This window comes from Nomia melanderi, chromosome 10 (genome assembly GCF_051020985.1).
Source record: "Nomia melanderi isolate GNS246 chromosome 10, iyNomMela1, whole genome shotgun sequence".
NCBI classification, from domain to species: Eukaryota; Metazoa; Arthropoda; class Insecta; order Hymenoptera; family Halictidae; genus Nomia; species Nomia melanderi.
This window is the reverse complement of record NC_135008.1, coordinates 6,286,441-6,305,293: the sequence shown is the minus strand read 5'-3', so window position 1 is coordinate 6,305,293 and position 18,853 is coordinate 6,286,441. Positions and strand designations below refer to the sequence as shown.

The following is an 18,853-nucleotide window of genomic DNA, read 5'->3' as shown; positions in this document are numbered from 1 at the left end:
AATTTATCACGAGAATCCGTGGAATATCGTTATAGTAAAACGTACATGATCTGCGTAATAAAAAAGAGTCGCTAGAAGGTGATTCAAGTGATTGAAGAATCGAATGAAGGGTTACGGTGAAATACACAGGAAAATGTAATAGAAAAGTCGCAGCGAGCGCAGGATATCGCGTGAATCTAAATACACGCGTTTGTTTCATAAGAAGCTTATAATTTGCATATCGAGAATTACTTAATAGGCCCTTCGAAGCGAACGATTACCACTCAGGAACCTATTAGCAGATCTTTTTCCGTGGCAAATTACAATTGCGACGGGATCGATACTTTCCTTTTTAATATCTGTGTAAAGGACGATCATTGGGTCTCTCGCCGATCGACGTCGACGTGAAAAGTCTACCAACTGGTTTCCAGGTTATAAAAACCGGGAAATATCGTGCTGTATGTAAAGAAAAAAGGAAGGGCGCGCGATTATTTATAGGAAATACGAGAAATTCAAGTTCGCCGCGCGGAAAAAATGGAGGAAGACAAGGGGGGACGGGGCGGTAACGAGGCAGCCGAGTGAAAACGTGTTTGTCATTGGCTCGCCAGTCATCGTTCCCTTAATTCCTCATGCGATACGCGTCCCGCCGTGTTTCGCGCAGTCGTCCAATCACTATTTTGCGAAATTTCCCGGCGCGGAGATAAGGTTTCCTTTGATGGCCGGTCTAAGAATGTACAACCTGTTTGAGGAAGACGTCTGGTGCTCGCCAGACGAAAGGAAGCGGCACCCCGGACGGCAAAACCTGCTCCGCGGACCGTGTAAATCGCCTTAGGCGCCCGGTAGGCGCCATTACCTGCGCTTTTCGAAATTGTCTCCGCCGGTGAAACGGTCCCCGGACGTTTACGGTCCTTTTTATTGCGAAACGAGTACGCGCATCTGTGTAGGTTACGATCCCCGCGACAGGAAATCCTGATTTTTATTACGGGGACGGGCGACCGCGAGAAGTGGTGGCTCGCGCGCGGTTCTAATCGGCGCGAGGAACGCTGCCGCAGCTCGGACGCGCCGCCTCGTCGATGAAAATGGATCGGCGTGACATTCCGCGATCTACGTATGGTAAGACTCCTCGCGTCCATGCCGGCTACCTACCAGTTAAAACCGCGTTTGCAACGGTTTCGACACATTTTTGTTGCCGATCGGATCGCGCAACGAAGAACGCGCGAGGCGCGACGAGACAAAGTAATATACAGGCCGCTCGTTAGCCAAATTGGTTAACTCGGCGAAACAAAAAGTGGAGGAATGTATAAATGTTATTGCATACGCCGTGGAATTCGCGATAGAAACAGTTCCGCGTTTCCTCATTTGTTTTCAACGTGAACCAGGGAAACCGACCGAGAGAACCTGTTCTTGCGCGATTTAATCAACGATCTTTGATAGCAGCTTCCTCCGTTTTAGTGGCGTAAATTAATTTCCTAGGTCTTTTGTCGACAAAGTTAAAGACTTCGCGTGGAAGCGGCGATGTTTCGACGCTAGATTTTTCCCGGCGACTTTACAAGTCATTTCTAAACCATCGACGAATACAAAATCAACACGATATCGCTGCGGCAGCTGAACCTCGCGGGCGGTTCACTTGAAAGGTTTCCGCAACGTAATTACCTTTACCGGCAGCTTTGCGCCTCGATTCTTTCCTTCTTTTTCGACATTCGCTTCTCGCCGTCGAGTTCGTCAACCTCGCCACCTTATTCATCGGAAACAACTTCCCCCTACGGGGCGAATTTCGTTCGTAAGGACTCCTTTTCCGCTTTATCGACGGCTCGGCCAACGCCCGAACTTCCGCGGACGTTTATGCGCGCGGCTCTTTTATCGCGACGCGGTCTCCGCGAACGCTTGATTCGTCGGACAGTGAATTCTATCAAACTTTCGCGGCTTGCGGAAATTTCAACGGAACGCTGATTCGATTTTCGGCCTCCGCGGAAAATTGCCGACGACCGGAATTGGGGAAACGGGTTGTGACGGGCTATCGCCGGCCTTCACAATGGAGAAATGCATTTTTGTATGCAACGCGCTTTACCTTGACGTGTTTCTTTGAACTTTGTTCTTTCGCTTCTTTAACGCGTTCAGCGACAAGGGAATCTTGACCTTTCACACGTCGCTTGTTCTTTCGCGATAAATAGAAACAATTGTTATTTATTTGGCACGAATGTTCGAATGTCATACCACTGTATGGTTACTCGTGCTATTAAACATTTTCATTTGGTACTCAACGTCTCAGGTGTCGTAATTATTTTCGAGAAATTCGGAAGTGTCGGTGATTGACGGTAACTACGACAGTCAACGTGTTGATTATTTAATATTTCGGAGTTTCATTGGACAGTGTATAATGTTTGGAAAGTAAGAACTTTGCGAATGAGTGGGAATATGTGTGGTTAATGTTCGGAAAGTCCATTCTACGTGTAGGAAGCGTTTCCAAAAGGCATCCCGAAATTTTGCTACGTTGCGGTGCTCGCTGCACCGCAGAAATGCTTGGTCGGTATGCGGCCACAGATTAATCTCTGCAAAGTAAACAGCGATTTTCAATTTCGCCTGTGTAAATCTGGCGATACGAAGACGCCGCGTACGTGTTACTATTTAAATAGACAATGCTGTATACCGTGAAATAACTCATTCTCGGTTATACTAATACGGATTTGTAAATTATCCAATATATTAACATGAATTTCTGAGAACATTTCCGATTCATTCACCGGAGGGAAAGATATCAAGCGAAATGATCGCAATTAAGCTTACAAACGCATAGAAACCGCTCGCACAATCTGCGTTCCATCGTCAGCCCGATCATCCGGCAATAATTGAAAAACAGAGGAACCGTTTTTACCGGGTTTCTGCTTATATTTAACATCGTGTTTTTCTTTCATCGCGCGCACGACCAGAGGCGCGGGTACGTCCGGACGTTTGTTCATCTCGTTTCGTCTGCGCTCCCCGTTTTATTCGCTGCTTTTCCAATCAGCATCGCAAAGTGACTTCGCATGTATGAAAAGGTAACCGCTGAAAGCATTAACATTCGATATATAATTGAAGCCCGTTCGCGTTCCCCGTTGGACCGTAAATTTCTAATATCCGGCCGAGCTTTTATTCGCCGGGTCTCCGGTTCCCGTAGAATTTCAAGAGATTTTGCTTTGTGGAAGTGAATGAAAGGGGGTTAAGTGGTCGTAAAGTTGTCTGTACAAAGTGCTCGACACGGTGTATTGAATTTAGCGTGCGGCGGCGCGTCATCGATCGACTTGTACACGCGCGGAACGGATCATCGGGCCGGTTCGACGAGCGTGGACCGAAATAGGGTTACGGGATTGGAAGGATACATCTCGTTTAGCCCGCGGCCGTGCATCGGAAAACGCTTAAGGTCCTCCCGCAAGACGGTTAAGTGGCTAGATAAACGTTATCCTTTCAGGCGGCACGGCTTTCGCGTCGAAATAAAGCGGAGCTGCCGTGCGCGGACGCCGTGGGACGCCTGAATACGCGCGGGTAACATGATATTCACTGAATACGATGACCCAGTACCCGGATTTACGCGCCGCCGCGAATTTTTTCAAAAAACACGGATTAAAAAACTTCCGGTGGCCCTCCTTTTCACGGCGGAAAACAAATGTAACTTTGTTTAAGTTTGCTACTCGCGTTTGTGCCGCGCGCGCTCCGCGGGCGGTAGTAGGTTAACGCGTCCACGGTCCCGTATATGGGTCATGACGATTCGGAATAAAAAGTTAGAAAGTCGCGCGCAGTTCGGGCTAAGTGCTACAAATATAATTAACCCAGTGTGGGTTTGCAAAAGAAGACCGTTCATTGTGTTACGTTAATTAAGTAATGACCTTAGAGAAGAAGTCGTCGCGCGAAGGACCTCCGTGCGAGTTTAAACGTTGCAAGTTCAAACAGTGAACACGTTAAAAATGATTCTCAAGATTAAGGCAAACAACGGGGGAATCGTTATTCAATTACACGTCTCTCCACGCGGCAAGAAACAAGATCAACGGCGAAACGAAAGCATCTAGTAATCCTCAGGGAGGAAAATACCATCTCAATTCCGACTCGACGCACAACCAAAAGAAGCTAGCTCCGCGAGTGCATCGGTTGAGTTTCGCGCAATCGGACCGGTTATTACTTGTCTCTTACGCGAATGTTCCCTAATCGATCGTATCCGCGCATAAAGTTACGCGACGATAGCCGGTGAAAGATGTTATCACAGGAAACACCCTCTTAATTGCGATCGTTAATAATTAGAACTGGATCCATAGATGTCGAACAGCGAGAGCTATGCTCAGCGGGGAACGGGGCCGATTAAATGGCATCGAAGATCCGCTGACTGCGGTTGCCCCGCTATTTCTCTTAATTGTCTACTTGGTTTTGCCTGTAAAAGGAAGTTTGCCTTCAATTAACGACCGGCCGGGTCGTGTAATTAATAATTGTAGCTCGCGGCGGTGCTCGAACGGCGGGTCTCGTGAAAGTGACTGCAAAGTTTGTTTCCGGGAAAGGAGTTGCCCGCCACGCGAGAGCCCATCTCTCGGACTCGCTTTTAAACGGGACAATGCTGATGAAGTTTCCATCGAGGCCGCGCGCGCGTCGCGTCCCTTCGATCGGAATCGCATTTTATGTCCAGCAATACCAGCCCCGACATGGAATTCCTATATCCCCGGGCTATTTTCGACGGTCGGATCTCGCTCGCAGTAAACCGCGCGGCATGAACGGCGCGATATCGTAGCTTCGATTTCTATCTGAAATCTCGCCTTCCGCGGTGTCGGCGGCGAATAAACATGGCGAACTCGCGGCCGCCGTAAACACTGCTTTAACGATAGAACTATACTTCTGTTTTATCCCTTTCTTTCGGTTATTCACACGGTATCGAGGTAGATGTAAACCGACCAGTGCTTCAAAACCCACTGCCGTATAACATTTCCCTGCGATCAAACTGGATTAGTTTTACTATCGATAACTTGCAAGAAATGCGAATAATTTCATTTATTGTGAGTATATATTAACTTCGAGGGTGAGATATTGGAAACAATAGAATATCCTTTCGTTTCGATTCACGTGGAGAACATCGATTGTTGAATCAATCTGGAAATCTTCCCTATGAGTCATTATCCAGGATGTGACCTCTCGACGTGAAATTGCTTTTCAATGTAACTGACATACGTATTGAAAGTATATAATGCCGCGAATGAGTAAAAAGGAAAATGTTCTTTGGTTTCGCTCGTATCGATCGATGTTCGCCGGCTAACCGATTTCCGGATTCGCCGGAAATTCATCCGGAAAGTTCGCAGGAGCACCGTGAATTTGTTATCCTTACATATTAATCGGATGCGGCGTATCTTCCCATTTTCTATTCGAATGCCTCTCGAAATACACGAGATACGTGCTGTTTACCAGCGTACCATGCTCATTGTGCAGTATCGCGGTCTCATCCAAAGGTAAATCGTAGCTAGTTGGTTCTCCTCGAAAATCAGGGGAGCTTCGAAGTCGTGGATACACCGCCGCTTTAGAATTCGAGACAATGGCACAGTGAACCGCACGGGTTCACGCATTCGTTCCCCCTACCATCGTCAGACATTTCCCGCGGCGGTTCCCTATTTTTCATCGTTGATCGTTCAGCCCGCTCGCGGGTAGACTATCTTCAAGATTTTTGAATACTCATCCCGATTAGCGTATACCCCCTTTACCTCAGACCATTTTTCGTTCCATTTTCCCACCGACTCTTCTTCCATTTACCCCGAAATTGTGACATTCCTCCCCATTCATTTCACGAAATACTCCTGCAATTTATTCTCTCTGTGAACCCGGCTCCTTGCTTCTTACGATTCTCCATCCCTCTGCATCCCGAAGCGCATCGTTACGTCTCACTCGATGTCCTCTCGTATTCTTGCCGCATCCTTCTGCGTTTCTTCGTATCCCCTCCGACGCGCTCGCTCTTTTTAAGCGATCCCGAGTCGCCCCGACCTCCTCCGATCATTTCACGTTCCCTTGTGTTTATTTACGATTTCCATTGTCTCCACGTGAACCTTCCAACCTAGCCATCCCCATGTCCTCCCACGTCCATTTCATTCCTCTCTCTTCAACCCTAACCCTCCTTATTTCTCGATTCTCCCTTTGCCCCCTGTGATCTTCGTGCCTTATCAGCCAAGCGCGTACTCTCGCATTCCGTCGTGACCTTTGACTTTCCCCGACTTCGTCGCCCTCCATCCGAACCCCGCCACACGGCTGTCTATCATTTTCCAACTCTTCCCGCTGTTTCTCCTCCCGTCTCGCTTGTTCCCCGATTCTTCCCTCCGTTCCGTCTCCAGCTCCCTTTGAAGCCGTTCCGGCGAACGAAAGGCAAACAACGCTCGTCTAGCGTCGCGACGCGGAACAGCGGGACGAAGAACGGAACGAAGGTTCCGTGAATTAAGCGCGGTTGTCGCCGCAAACATCCTGTACACAGGAAGCGGAGGCAGACACGGCGGAAGGGAGGCGAGCGGCCGGGCTTTTCTTCGCTTCCCGGTTCCATTATTCGCGCATAGGGGGGGGGGAGGGTCCCGTGTAACGAAACGAAAATCAAGGGATGCCGAATCGCCGCGGGCGACAACAACGACAACGACAACGCCGACGACACCGGTTCCGCGAGAGAGCCGCGCGCGGACGCGGAGATAGGCGGTTCATTGTCGCGGCGGAAGAATACCGCTCCGCCGCGGGTGAACGGCAGATATAACGCGGAAGAAAGCATTCGGATCTGCGCCGGCTTAATTATACTTTATCCCGGACGAGATAAACACGCTCGCCGCGTAAACAACGCGACGTAATTGCCACTTGCCGGCGAAGACGCAAGGTGTCGGCGATGACGGCGCGCAGCGAGCTGATTTAATTGGGTCCTTTAATGGCGGATCCTTGCCGTAGTGTCCTTTTTCTTATGGAGCCTCGCGCGGAGCGCGCAGTTCTTTTCTTTAACGAAATTTGCGGGTAGAAATTACTTTCGTTAATCCACGTTGTCGGTGGTATACCCAATGTTTCGTCGAACAAACGGGAAAACGGAAGGACGCGGACAAAAGAATGAACTCGTCGCTCCCAATTAACAAGGATACAAGCCTCTTCAATCGAATTCTTCGTGTCACAGTTACAATAAACACGCTCGTATGAACGTTTTAGGGTGGCCGCCTAAAAACAACCGAAATTTCGGGGGCTGTTATACTCGCTCTCGAGGATCGTCTGAGTGTTCCGCGTCCCACGCTTTGGTTCCTCCTCGAGGGGTAGAAATATTCATTACGACGCGAGGCAGAGGGCGGCGGAGAAAGATATCAGAAATAATGGCGGGTGTCTTCGCAGCCGTGCGAAAGGGGGACGCGAAGAATGTCAATTAAGCGGCTTCAACGACGAGTTCGAGTGTCCATAGGAGGCGTGAGGGTCCTCTTCGGCGGCGGGCGGCGGGGAGAGCGGAGGGGAGAGCCACGAAAGCGAGAGGTCAATGAATAATGGGGAGAAAAAAGCGTTCACCCTTGCTGAACGAGCCCTTTTCGTCGCCTTGCTCGACGATCAGCTCGCGCACCCCTCCCCTCCTACTCCTACCCTCTCTCCTCCTTTTTTTTCGTGGCTTTTCACCTTTCGCCTGCACCTTCTTCTTACCGCCGTGATACGTGGCGAGGAAGTCGGCCTCCGGTTAACCACCCAGGAAAGATGCTGAATACGCGCGATATTTTTCTGCGACCGAGGCGACCGACTAGGCTGGCCGGAAATTGGCGGAGTTTTACGTGCGAAACGAAAGCGATCGCGTCCGTACGTGTATACGGGCATGTAAACTTGTGGTCACCGGCAACACGCTCGACGTTTTATGGTGGGTACATGCGGGATACGGGAAACGGCGATTTTCCAAGGGGAACACGTTCCTCTCAGCGCGGAACGACTTTGACCTTTTGGACTTGAAAGATTCCCCGGTGTAAATATTTCATCATTTTCTGACGAAATGTCGGTGACACTTTTCTAGAACTACCCTACAGAGGGGTCGTGTTATTTCGCGCGTCAATAGACTGCGCAAGATTTAATTATAAATATTACACATCGCGACGTTGTCGCATCGAACTAACCATCGAGTTTCCGTTCCGTTGGACGCTTTACTGCCGACAATTTCCTACTCGTAACTAATTAATGTTTGTGCCAGCGAATTTATTCCACGTTTTATTCGTGCATTTTGTCGCGGCGTGTTCGGTTGACATTACGCGAAAAGAGTTTCAACAAGGAATACGCTGACCTACTTAATGTACTTGGCCCAGCATCCCTATTAATGCAGTTCGCGTGTGCGGGTTCAGCTGCAACGATCCTGACATATTTTAGCGCGTGTCGCGGGCTCGGCCGAGAAGGCGGCAAAGTGGCCGGGGAGAAGAAACGAGACAGGGAAAAAGCGTGAAAAATCGCGGCTATTAATAAGCCCGCGGTAAAAAGCTCTCGGCGTATTTGGCCGCCCCGGGTGTCGAGGCTAAGCGGATAGCTTTCACGCCCGCGCATTATACGAGGCGATGCCTCGGATTCTGTTTTGCTGTGCGCAGTTTTCCGCGACGTTGGAACGCATTATCGCGTGAACCTCGTCGGAACCATTTCCTTGACAAAGAAACTATCCCACGATGTAGACACGACTTGGTTAAAACAGCTTGTTAGGCGAAAGTGGGTCAATATTCAGAATCTTTCGTAGCTACTCAAACTTGTCGAAATTTGAATAATGAACACGATCAATTTATCGCTGCATGTTTTCCGATGAATCTGATCGTACAGGAGTACAGACGTGTCACAGGAAATATCGGAATGTTTGTACGGAAGCGAACATTTGGAGCGGAAATCAACAGCGACGCGTTTGACGCCGGAGTATCACGGACACACGGCAATGAAGTTCTCGCGAGCGGCGCGGCGTCTGACACACGTTCAATTAACGAAGATTCCAGCAAGTTCGACTAGACGGAAGCCGGCCGATCATAAATTTCAACCGACTGGCCCGGAGTGGGTGCTCGAAACTGTATCTGCCAGCCACTCGGCGTCCTATGCACGCCGGTAAGCAAGTTTCAAGCCTACTTCGGCTGTCGCATCGAGTGTTTGGAGCGTACCATCGGAATAAGGGCACTGAAACACCCTGCGAAAAGGCAGAGAACTATTGAAACTCCCCGGTCTCCGCGAGTCTTCGTCTTCTCCGTGGGAAATTTAAATGAATCGCGGCGGATCCCTCTTTATTTTCCCTTTCGTTCGCGCTGTTGAATATCTCGGCTCGGAATCATCTTTGAAAGTAACGCGGGAACTTTCGCGTTCGAGATCATTACTCGACGTACACTCGAATGGTTATCGATTTTTTAGAACGCTCTGGATTAACGTGTCTTTATCGATGGTTGAATTTGGAAGGTGTTTTAAGTACCCCGGTATTTATACATTTATTCCAGCGCTTCGAGACTGTAGCTTCTGCGATTCGATTGAAAATAAGTGGCAAAACGTCTGTGAAAAATCTGTCGTTGACGGGAACGATTTCGCAAATCCGAGATTGTACCCATGTCGCGCCTGAATGCGGGTCGCTGTGCTGACTAGAAAATGTTGCTCTTGAATCCCAAGCGAAATTGCTGAGTTTAGAGGAGTGAATAAACAGTTCCTGCACCTAGAAACATATTTTAAGCAGATTCGGCGCAGTTCCAGGACAGGTCTCCGCCCAGGCTTTTTGCTTCTAACGCGATTGAATAAAATGTCACGCGAAAAATCTAGTCGTCACAGGTTTTCGCGAATAAAAATCTCTAACTTCGCCTCGTACCAGCGGAAACGACGAAAAAATACTTCGTTAACCGTGGAGTATGTTCATACACGGTTTTGAATATTTCTACAAAAATCCACCGAACTCGGTTATTCGCACAAAAGCTGAAAAGAATTTTATCGGTGCAGCTTTGAGTATGTTCGCAAGAATACACGAAAATTGTAATGCACACGAAAACCTAGTTATTCGTGGAAGAATTAAAAACAAATTCTATCGATACGATTTTTTAATATTTTTACAAAAAATGTATCAAAATTGTAAATGCACAAGACAACATAGTTATTCAGTTGCGTTTACAAAAATTAGAAAAAACTTGATCGATGCGGAATAAGAAAGATCCGATGAGAAGGGATCCTATTTCAAAAGTAACTGAAACCACCCAGAATCAAACCCACTCGTGGTCCGATTTTTCCGACGACGTACGATTTATCACGCGGAAAAAGCAGCAGCCGACAGCGCGAGACAGGCTCCCGCGCCGGGGAAAAGCGGTTTGTAGTTCTATACGCGCCTACGAATGCGCCGCTCGTAAATTATGAGCGGAATTATGAAAAAAGGGACGCCGCGGACCGCGGAATGAACTCTGTCAACCGTTCCGCCGAAATGGAACCGCGAGGTCTGTTCGGACACATGTACAGTGAACCCCGTTCGATGCTTTCGATTGATAAATTGCGACTCCGAGGGGATGAAACGCGACATTTTCGTCGGCCGACGTCGGATTTGCCGACTTCGATATCCGATTGTGTTACCCTCGTTAGTTCAATTAAGGGAAACCTGTTTTTCTTCGCAACGCGTTCGGTTAATTACCGTCGTACGTTTATGGAAGACTTGCCGACGCAAGTTCGCAACAATAATTGGGTTAACTCGCACGAGGAGCCAGGGGTAACCTGTACGATAATTAATTACCGGGTCAACGAGTCCGGCCGCGTTCCCGGTCCGTTTCTTTCGGATTTATTTTTTTTTTCTTTTTATCGATTTCCTTCGAGCGATTCGTTAAAGTCGAGAGTTGTCCGTCACGGCCCCGCCGAATGGAAATCTGTATTTCCGATATTAAATATCGCTGCGGATCATTATTTCCCTGGCCGGGGATTAATTCCGGGCTACCGGAAGAGGCTGTGCACATTTGCATTGCAAAGTTACGGTACCGCGATCCGAAATGTAATTTAAATGGAATCTCGTAACCTCCTCTCGTGGAAATTCTATTAGTACTAAATTAATGTAATTTCGTCTCCGCCGGAACGGCCGCCTCTTAAGCTCAGATTACATCCCTTTTTTATTACGGTCGATTTTAATAAAGTTGCTTTACCCGAATCCAGAGTAGATTTCTCTCCCGCTAATGCGGCGGTCGCGGTTTTATCTGTAATTCCACGTACTTGGCGAAACTGCCCTGCAATCGACACGATGTTCGGGGGAAAACTTCGCGATAGTGCGTCAATCAGCAGAAAAATTAATGAAGACCTGTTCGGGGAAAGAGAATGGGAAATTGTTTTTTTATCGCGAGCATTCGAGGAACATGTTCAGCGAATGTTCATCGATATTCATCTATATTCAAGCCGAAAACAGTGAGAATAAAACTGTGCAATTTAGAAAGTTGCTTCTAAAGGGGTATTAAAGTTTATATGGAAAAAATTACTTAACGGTCTCATTTACTCGAAACTTAGTGTAAGTACTCTGTAAAACAAATAATTTTATACGAGCTTCACCATTGTTTAACGTTAACCCTATCGGGAACCGATCAAATGACCAAATTTAAGAATCTGTGTTCTTTCATTTAACTTTACGTAAGTGCCTATATTATCAGATGAAACATTTTCCCAATTTTGTCTTTATTTGCCAAGTTTGTATTTATTTTTTTTGCACTCGGAAGTATTCCGTTAGAAATATTTAACATTTTCTAACCAGATGCAGACGATATTTTTCGAAATTAACTCAAATCGTAAGTAAATTTAGAAACAAAGCTTTCGTTTCCAGTATTTCTTATTCCCTTTTTCCTCTTTTAATTCCAGTATTTCATACGACGATGGATTATACACCGTTCAATATCGAATATCAAATTTTATAGTTTCACTGCATCAAATCGAGTGACGACTGAGCGTCACCTCTCGAGTGCGAAGTGTTCAATTATACGAAAGAACCAAAATATAGAGTGTCAAATACCGACATGAATTTTATTTGCAAAGTACACGTTTCGAATGCATGTTATTAAAGATATTAAGAACCAGCCGAGCGAAGCCGGTACACGGCGACTCTCGCATTTCGTCACGGAACCGAAGTCCCCTCAAACGGAATGCCTCGAGGAGTAACACAACCGGAGAAGATGTTTTTCTGATTAAAGTAGATACGCACGATAACGCCGTCTCGGATTTATCTGGCGTCCCTCGCGAACCGTTCGATCGCATTCTATTACACGGGCCGCGCACACACGCGCGCCGCGCGCACCGAAGATGCACACGTACCGCGAGATTCTGACAGGAGATACCGGCTTCGATTCGCGAAACTTTATCCAGGACGTAGACGCGCCGCTAAACAAACGCTGAATAAGTTTGTCGGGAAGTCTAGCGGTACCAACAACGGATAACCGCGCATCGTAACTTTTACGATCGAGACGGGACCGCGAGAAATCCCCTGACGGGTTTATGCAGAACGTTCGGTTACGTAACGCGGCGCGCTTTCATCGCGAGGAGGCGTAAGTTTTAATGACGGACAGGCGAAATGTTTGGAGAACGCGGCTCGGAATACGCTTGCTCTTCAATCTTCGAGCAATTAATGGATAATTAGGGTACTCGCCAAATAAATCGAACGAAACGATCTGTTTACGTTTTGCTCTTTTCGACATCGACGATCTCTACTGTAATTATCGGAGCTATTTCACTCGCGCCGCAGACTTTATTGGCATAACAAGTGGCAACGACGAAATTGGATTATTTAAATAACAGAAGAGTACTTTGAAGCGATGCTTGAAAGTAAAACGTGCAATTTAGCTTCGTTCGCTGAACGTTTCGATACCCTGAAAAATCCCCGTCGTCGAACGGTTAACGTCCGTTCCATTTCTGCGAACAATGTTTCTATCTCGCCCGACGCTTCCCAGCCGAACGGTCGGACCAAGAAACAAAACTCGTTCCCAGACGACAAGGTGTCGAAGATTAAACCCATCCCGGCGAAATCTCGCGCTCGATAGTAGACGGGTCGTTAAGGTAAATCGAATCCGTTAACGGCGTGCTAACGCTAACAGGTGATAGGTCGATTACCGATGCATCCTTTTCCACCTTTTAGTTTCACCCTCGCTGTCTGGCAAATCCCTCGAATCGTCGCTCCGCTCCCCCGCGTCCTACCCTCTAATATTGTCAGACTGGAAATGAGGAAGAAAATCGCATCCTCCCGAAGATTGAAAAGTAAAATGAGGAGACAGAGTCTCCTGACTCGGGCGGCGAGCGGGAGCGGGTGCAGGTTTAAGGGTGTCGATCGTTCGCCCGGAACGAGAAAGAAAGTAGTCGGACCGAGGGACTCGCGAGGGGCGCGAGAAAGGGTGTAGCGGAAAGGATAGTCGGACGGGCGAATGGATGGAGAATCAAGGACGAGACAAGGTGAGGCATTTCTCGGCGGGTCGTCATTGGGGACTCTTGGGGGATTCCTCCTCTCTCTGCGCCCGGATTAAAGGAAGAGCCGCCGCCTTCTCGCTGCCCCTCCGCCCCCTCGGCGACCGGCGTATGTGTCGCGAAACGCTGGAATTTCGTTACAATGGAAAGAGCAAAGGAGTAGACCAATCTCGGGAAAAGGTTCGCCGGCCGCGCAGGGGGTTGGAAATAAATAGAGCCCCATCGGAATGGAAGCGGGGCTCTTAGTAACGACTTTTTACGTGCCGGCGAATCGGAGGCGATCCGATACACCGGGTTTCGCGAATTTATTAAGCCCGCCGAAACTCTGCGCAGCTCGGTGCTCGGTAAGTCCGACTTAGGGGACGCGGCCAGAAGTTGCCGTATCGATTTATGCGGTGGAGGGTTCGGTCAGAACTCGGTTGTTCCGAAGACAACGGTCTATCAGGCTGGCCGGTGGTCCATTAACATTTAGCGAACGGAAGATTATAGTTCTGGGCGGCTACGTTCACTGGACGGCTGTGTTCGTTCCGACTAGAAGATTAGGAAATAAGCTGCCTCCGGTTTGCCTGAACTTTGACGAACCCTGAATATGGAAGTTGTGCTGGCTGCGAGTGGTAGAGCGAACGTATCTGTAGTTGCATGTCCTGTTGTCACCTGGGAATCGATCTACCGTGTTTGAATGATATTGTTGAATAGTGGATTCGCGTGATTTATTATACGGTTCGTTATACTGCTCCTAGAAACAGTAATGTTCGTTTATTAAGATCTTGGATATTAGAGGTTTCAACGTAAAGGATTGAAGTATATGTAATTGCAGATAACGTTTATAGAATTCAATATGCGTCGAACTGCAGTAAACCCAGTATCGATATTGAAGATGATTTTTTTACAATTGTCTGACCAAGTAGCGATTATTCTACTGTTCAGTTCGTAGCTTTTATATCAGGACTATTGAATAAATCTATAGAAGTTCTTGAAATAATAATATAGGCGCAATTAACAAATAGTCTTCTCGCTTCTCGCAGTTTCGCTGGAGGAATCCAACGACTGCTTCACCGGCGAGCTGCAATCTGGGGAATTCGACGCGAATGCGCCACGCCACGCCGTATCTCGTTTTATTCGCGGATCCGACTTATAGCGGTGCCGTGCGCCGAGTCGCGTACTTCCTCGCCGAGCAAAGCACGAACTTACGCGCATCGACGCACGATTCTGCTTAACGTAAGATGATTATTCCGCTGAAGCTACTCCGCGAGACAAGGAACTGCTAAGCCGGCTATTCCAGTCTCTTCAGGATCCTCCCGAGACTCAACGGAGAATCGCGTTAGACGCTGAACGCCTTAAGAAAGTAAGCGTTCTCGAGAATATCGTGAAAGGACACGGCGCGGAAAATGGATGCACCGCTGTTCGGACGCCTCCGACGATATTACGAGGAGTTGGAAAGAAATTAGCGCGCTAAAATCCTAACTCGATTACGCGCGGATAGTAAATTTCCGCGTTTCCCACCGCGAAACGATCGACGTAGAGAATTTATATCGCGGTCGACGGCGTGAATCGATCGACCTGTAATTCACCGACCCGGCGCGTCCAATCAATCGTAAGACAATGCATCCTCAAAATAGCCCGAATCCGCATAAATAACTCGGATCGACAGTTTCGAATCGAGCTGCCATAATATTTCCCGCGGTATAATTTATATGCAAACTCACCTCCAGAACGTGCTCCGCTTGATTCTCCCGATCGAGTTTTCTGCCGCTGGTCGTGATCAAACCTGAAACAAAGGTGGTCGAAAAATTACTTCGGACTCGATGAATCTTGATTAAACGACGCTTCAATCGGGGCTAACCGAGGTTTCCCGGAACCGCCGATTCGACCGGTCTTTCCTCAAAGGATGGAAGAGAAAAAAAGAAAATATGGGTCGACCGGACAAAAGATTAGCTCGATGGAACGGACTCGGAGACGCCGGTGTTCAGAATTCACCGGGCGCCCGGTCGAACACTCGAACTTTTTTCCTCTCCCTATACCGGGCTCGTCCCTTTGATTTCATTTCTCGTCGAGGTCTATTTTATTCGTTGCTGAAATTCAACTGGAAAATCTGTAGACCGATGACCGGCGACCGGTCGATTCGGGTTTCGGGCCCGTTTTCCGGCTGCGGCTCGCGAGGACCCTTCGGGCGAGAGGACAAACGGACGCGCTCGCGTTTTCAACGCATCTGGCCGGGCACGAGTGTCGTCGGAAAATAATCGGGGAACCGAGAATTTCGGCCGCCATTGTCCGCCGACTCGTTTCTCGATTGCTGCGCTGACGTTTCTCGAACGTCGAAATAGTAATTGGGTTTCGCCCGCTCGGCTCGTCCCCAGGACCGTAACAATTTCGCGGCAAATTGCTTTCCACTGACTCCCCCGGACCGCTGCTCGCACCCCCCTTTCCGCCGACCGGCCAACTTTCTCTCTTCCCCGCTCGCCGCGTTTTTCAACGTTTTTTTCTGCCGCGGCTTCCGGGGGAACGAGCAAGAAATTTCAATGTAAGAGCCCCGGAGAGCCATCGGGAACGAGTTTTCCGCCTGACGCCGGATGACTCCGCCGGATGCGGACGCTTGCCGAGAGTTTCCGAACGGAAAACGGCGCCTGGAACCGACATCGCGGAACAGCGCCGGGAAGCCCTTCGGGATCGCGGTGTAGCGGGGCGCGAGCGACATTTTTTTTCCCCATGCTGTTTCTACGGCTTCCGGCAACAACGACAAACGCCGCGGATTTTATATTCTGGCAGGAAGTACTAATCACGTTACCGGCGAAGCCGTGTCTGCCACTGGAAGACAGAGGGCGAGGGGGTCACGGGAAATTTCCGAACTGCCGACTTGCGGTTTCGTTTAGAAGAAACGGAAGTGAGGGTTGAACTCTGTGTCGCGTAAAAGTGAACGCTGCGACAGATGAAAGGAATTAGTTCTTAGAACAATTAATCAGAAGTATTAGATATTAAAGAATTAATTAAATCAGAAGAACTTAGAATAATTAATTTATCAAGTGTTTTGGATAAGAGGAACAATGTAGTTGTATTATTCTGTTACCGAATCCTCTCTTTCGTCGGCCCTAAGGTAAAAAGTTAGGAATATCTAAATACTTGAATTCGAATTTTTAACGACATTTCTAAAGGATGATTAAGTGTTTCTTTAGCAGCGAGGGAAATTGGTAGAATCTCATTTATACGGTGAACGGTTTGGCAGTTTCTCAAGTACGGTGCACTTTTGCGTGGTTCGCGTCGAGCCAATGTTCTCGAAGTCTTAAAGCCGATTAAATCGACGTCGCGCTGACCACGAGATTTCCCCGAATCGTTCGTGACAAACTCTAATAACCGTAATAACGAGATTCCTGGGGGGGTTGAGAGCCAAGTAAGGCGGCATTGTGCACCGGGAGTCGGCGCAGAAAATTTCCCGGAGATCGAGTGCATCGGCCATCGACAGCGGCCGTCAAGTGCATCGTCATTGTTCGCGAACTCGCCGATGCGACGCAGTTCCCTGCCCTGGGACTCGACATGCACCCGGTAATAACGGGTGACATTCCGCCGCCGCGTTTTCCTCGTCGAAGTCCACAATCAAAAGATAGGGAAACGAGACGAGGCACTGAACCGGGCGGAGGGAGGTACAGGTGAATCTACTGGGTGACGAGTATACAAATTCAAATCCTTAAGAATAGAACAAGGAAACAGAATCACGGTAAAGAAGGGTTTAATAAATGCCACAAGAAACACTACACTTCAACCATCTTATATATCTTTTCGTGTTCCGTGTATTCTCTGCAATTTTGCAGGTATCCCGTAAGTGCACGAAAATCCGCGGTCTAATCACGAGAAAGGCGGGTTCAAAAATTTACAGGAAAATAGTACATTGCTTAATCTTAAACATAATTCAGAATAAAAAACAATATTACTTAAGAACACTTATAGATCACAGAAAGTGACGCATTCGAGTTACAAGAAACTAACTAACAAATCCGAAGATTCCCACATTCCTAGATTATCTCGAGAACCGAAGAATTCCAGGTAATTCCACCGATTCGAAAGCAGAACGCATGCACGACGAACACGTTCACGGAATCGCAGTTTACGAACCGCCACATTTTTCTCGTTCGAAGCTCGACGACTTCGCGCGTCGCAAAGCGAGAATTCGAGCAGTCGTTGTTCGGTGCTACCTGTTTATAGTGATCCCCTTCGACTGCGCGAATTTCGCGACACCCTCTATACAGCTCGCGGTAGTAGGAGACACAGCGCGGCGTTCACGAGAGGTCGCGGGAAAAAGCGAAACGGAGGAAAGCGTCGCGTCGCACAGAGGGAACACGGTGAGCACGGTGTTCCGCACGGTGGAACGCATTTAAATAATTGCTTTTCGTTTTCGTTCCTCGCCCTCGTCGTGTCGGTGACGTCGACGGCGTTCCTCGTCGCTGCTCGTCGCCGCTCGTCGCCGCTCGATGCACCGATGCACCGGTGTCCTGCCGCGATCACGCCCCGCCGCGGAAAATTCGTTATTGGAAATCAGACGGCGCGCCGGCGACGGGACTATCCGTGATATTACAAACTGTCCCGATATTCCTGTCTGATTCGCCGAGCACTGCCTCCGAGCACGCTTCGCGCAAGAAACCGCGGGTAGATCGCGACGGATTTATTTTCCGTTACCTTCCCAGAGGATACGGACGGGATTCGGTGAACCGTCCTCGACCACGGATTTCGAAGCCCGCCGGGAAAATGCTTCGTGGCGGCCGATGGAAAACACACCGTGGAAAACCGTGGGGCCAACGTCGTCGCGGTTCTCCTTCGGGATCGTCTCCGTTTCTTTTTTTTTATTCCCTTTAAAGGGATCGTCTGCCGGATACCCGGCTCGCGCCAGGACCACGCTAAATTGACATCTTCGAGTCGGAGGGAAGTTCTACCGTATGTGAACTCGATCGAGCATAATTTCCAATTCGTTATATAGATTTCTAGCGATTCTATACGCAGATGTCGATCTTGATTCAATGGAACCGGATGTTTCGACTGTTTCGTTTCTATTAGATGTACATGGTTAAGTAATTTGAAACTATGATTACCGAACGAGAACTATGATATCTTACGACGTATTAAATGGTTTTTGAAGATCTCCAAAGCGTACGATAATAAACTGCACGCGTTACCGCAGCCGAAGTTTATTTCTCGATATGCACACGTCGACGGGGTTTTTTGACTCGAAATCAGGTTAACGAGTACTCCGCGCGGTCTGAATCAGGGTCAGAAACGTACCGCGTACAGATTTAATGAAAGGGAATTCGTGAACCGTGCTGGGTTGGTTTTTTGAATCTTTTTTTCCGCCTTCTTTTTCGGAGGCACAAGGTCGACCACGGTTTCAAGGATTTACCGCGGGTCGTATTATTTAGGCATGGGAATTAAGGATCTTTTGTCCGGCGTCGCGTCGGAGCCGGAAATTTCGCGTCGCGGAGTCGCGGGACCGAGATGGACTGTAATTTAA

At 48.4% G+C, this 18,853-nt stretch overlaps 1 protein-coding gene across 10 annotated transcripts in view; it reads right to left on the bottom strand.

The window, feature by feature from the left end:
* The window catches only part of kug (FAT atypical cadherin kugelei), a 424,350-nt gene that overhangs the window by 33,700 nt on the left and 371,797 nt on the right, over positions 1-18,853 (bottom strand). For all 10 annotated transcript variants that reach the window (XM_076371210.1, XM_076371212.1, XM_076371216.1 and 7 more), the window contains one exon: positions 15,069-15,130. In XM_076371210.1, the coding sequence (XP_076227325.1) occupies positions 15,069-15,130 (62 nt within the window). The remainder of the gene's footprint in view (positions 1-15,068; positions 15,131-18,853) is intronic.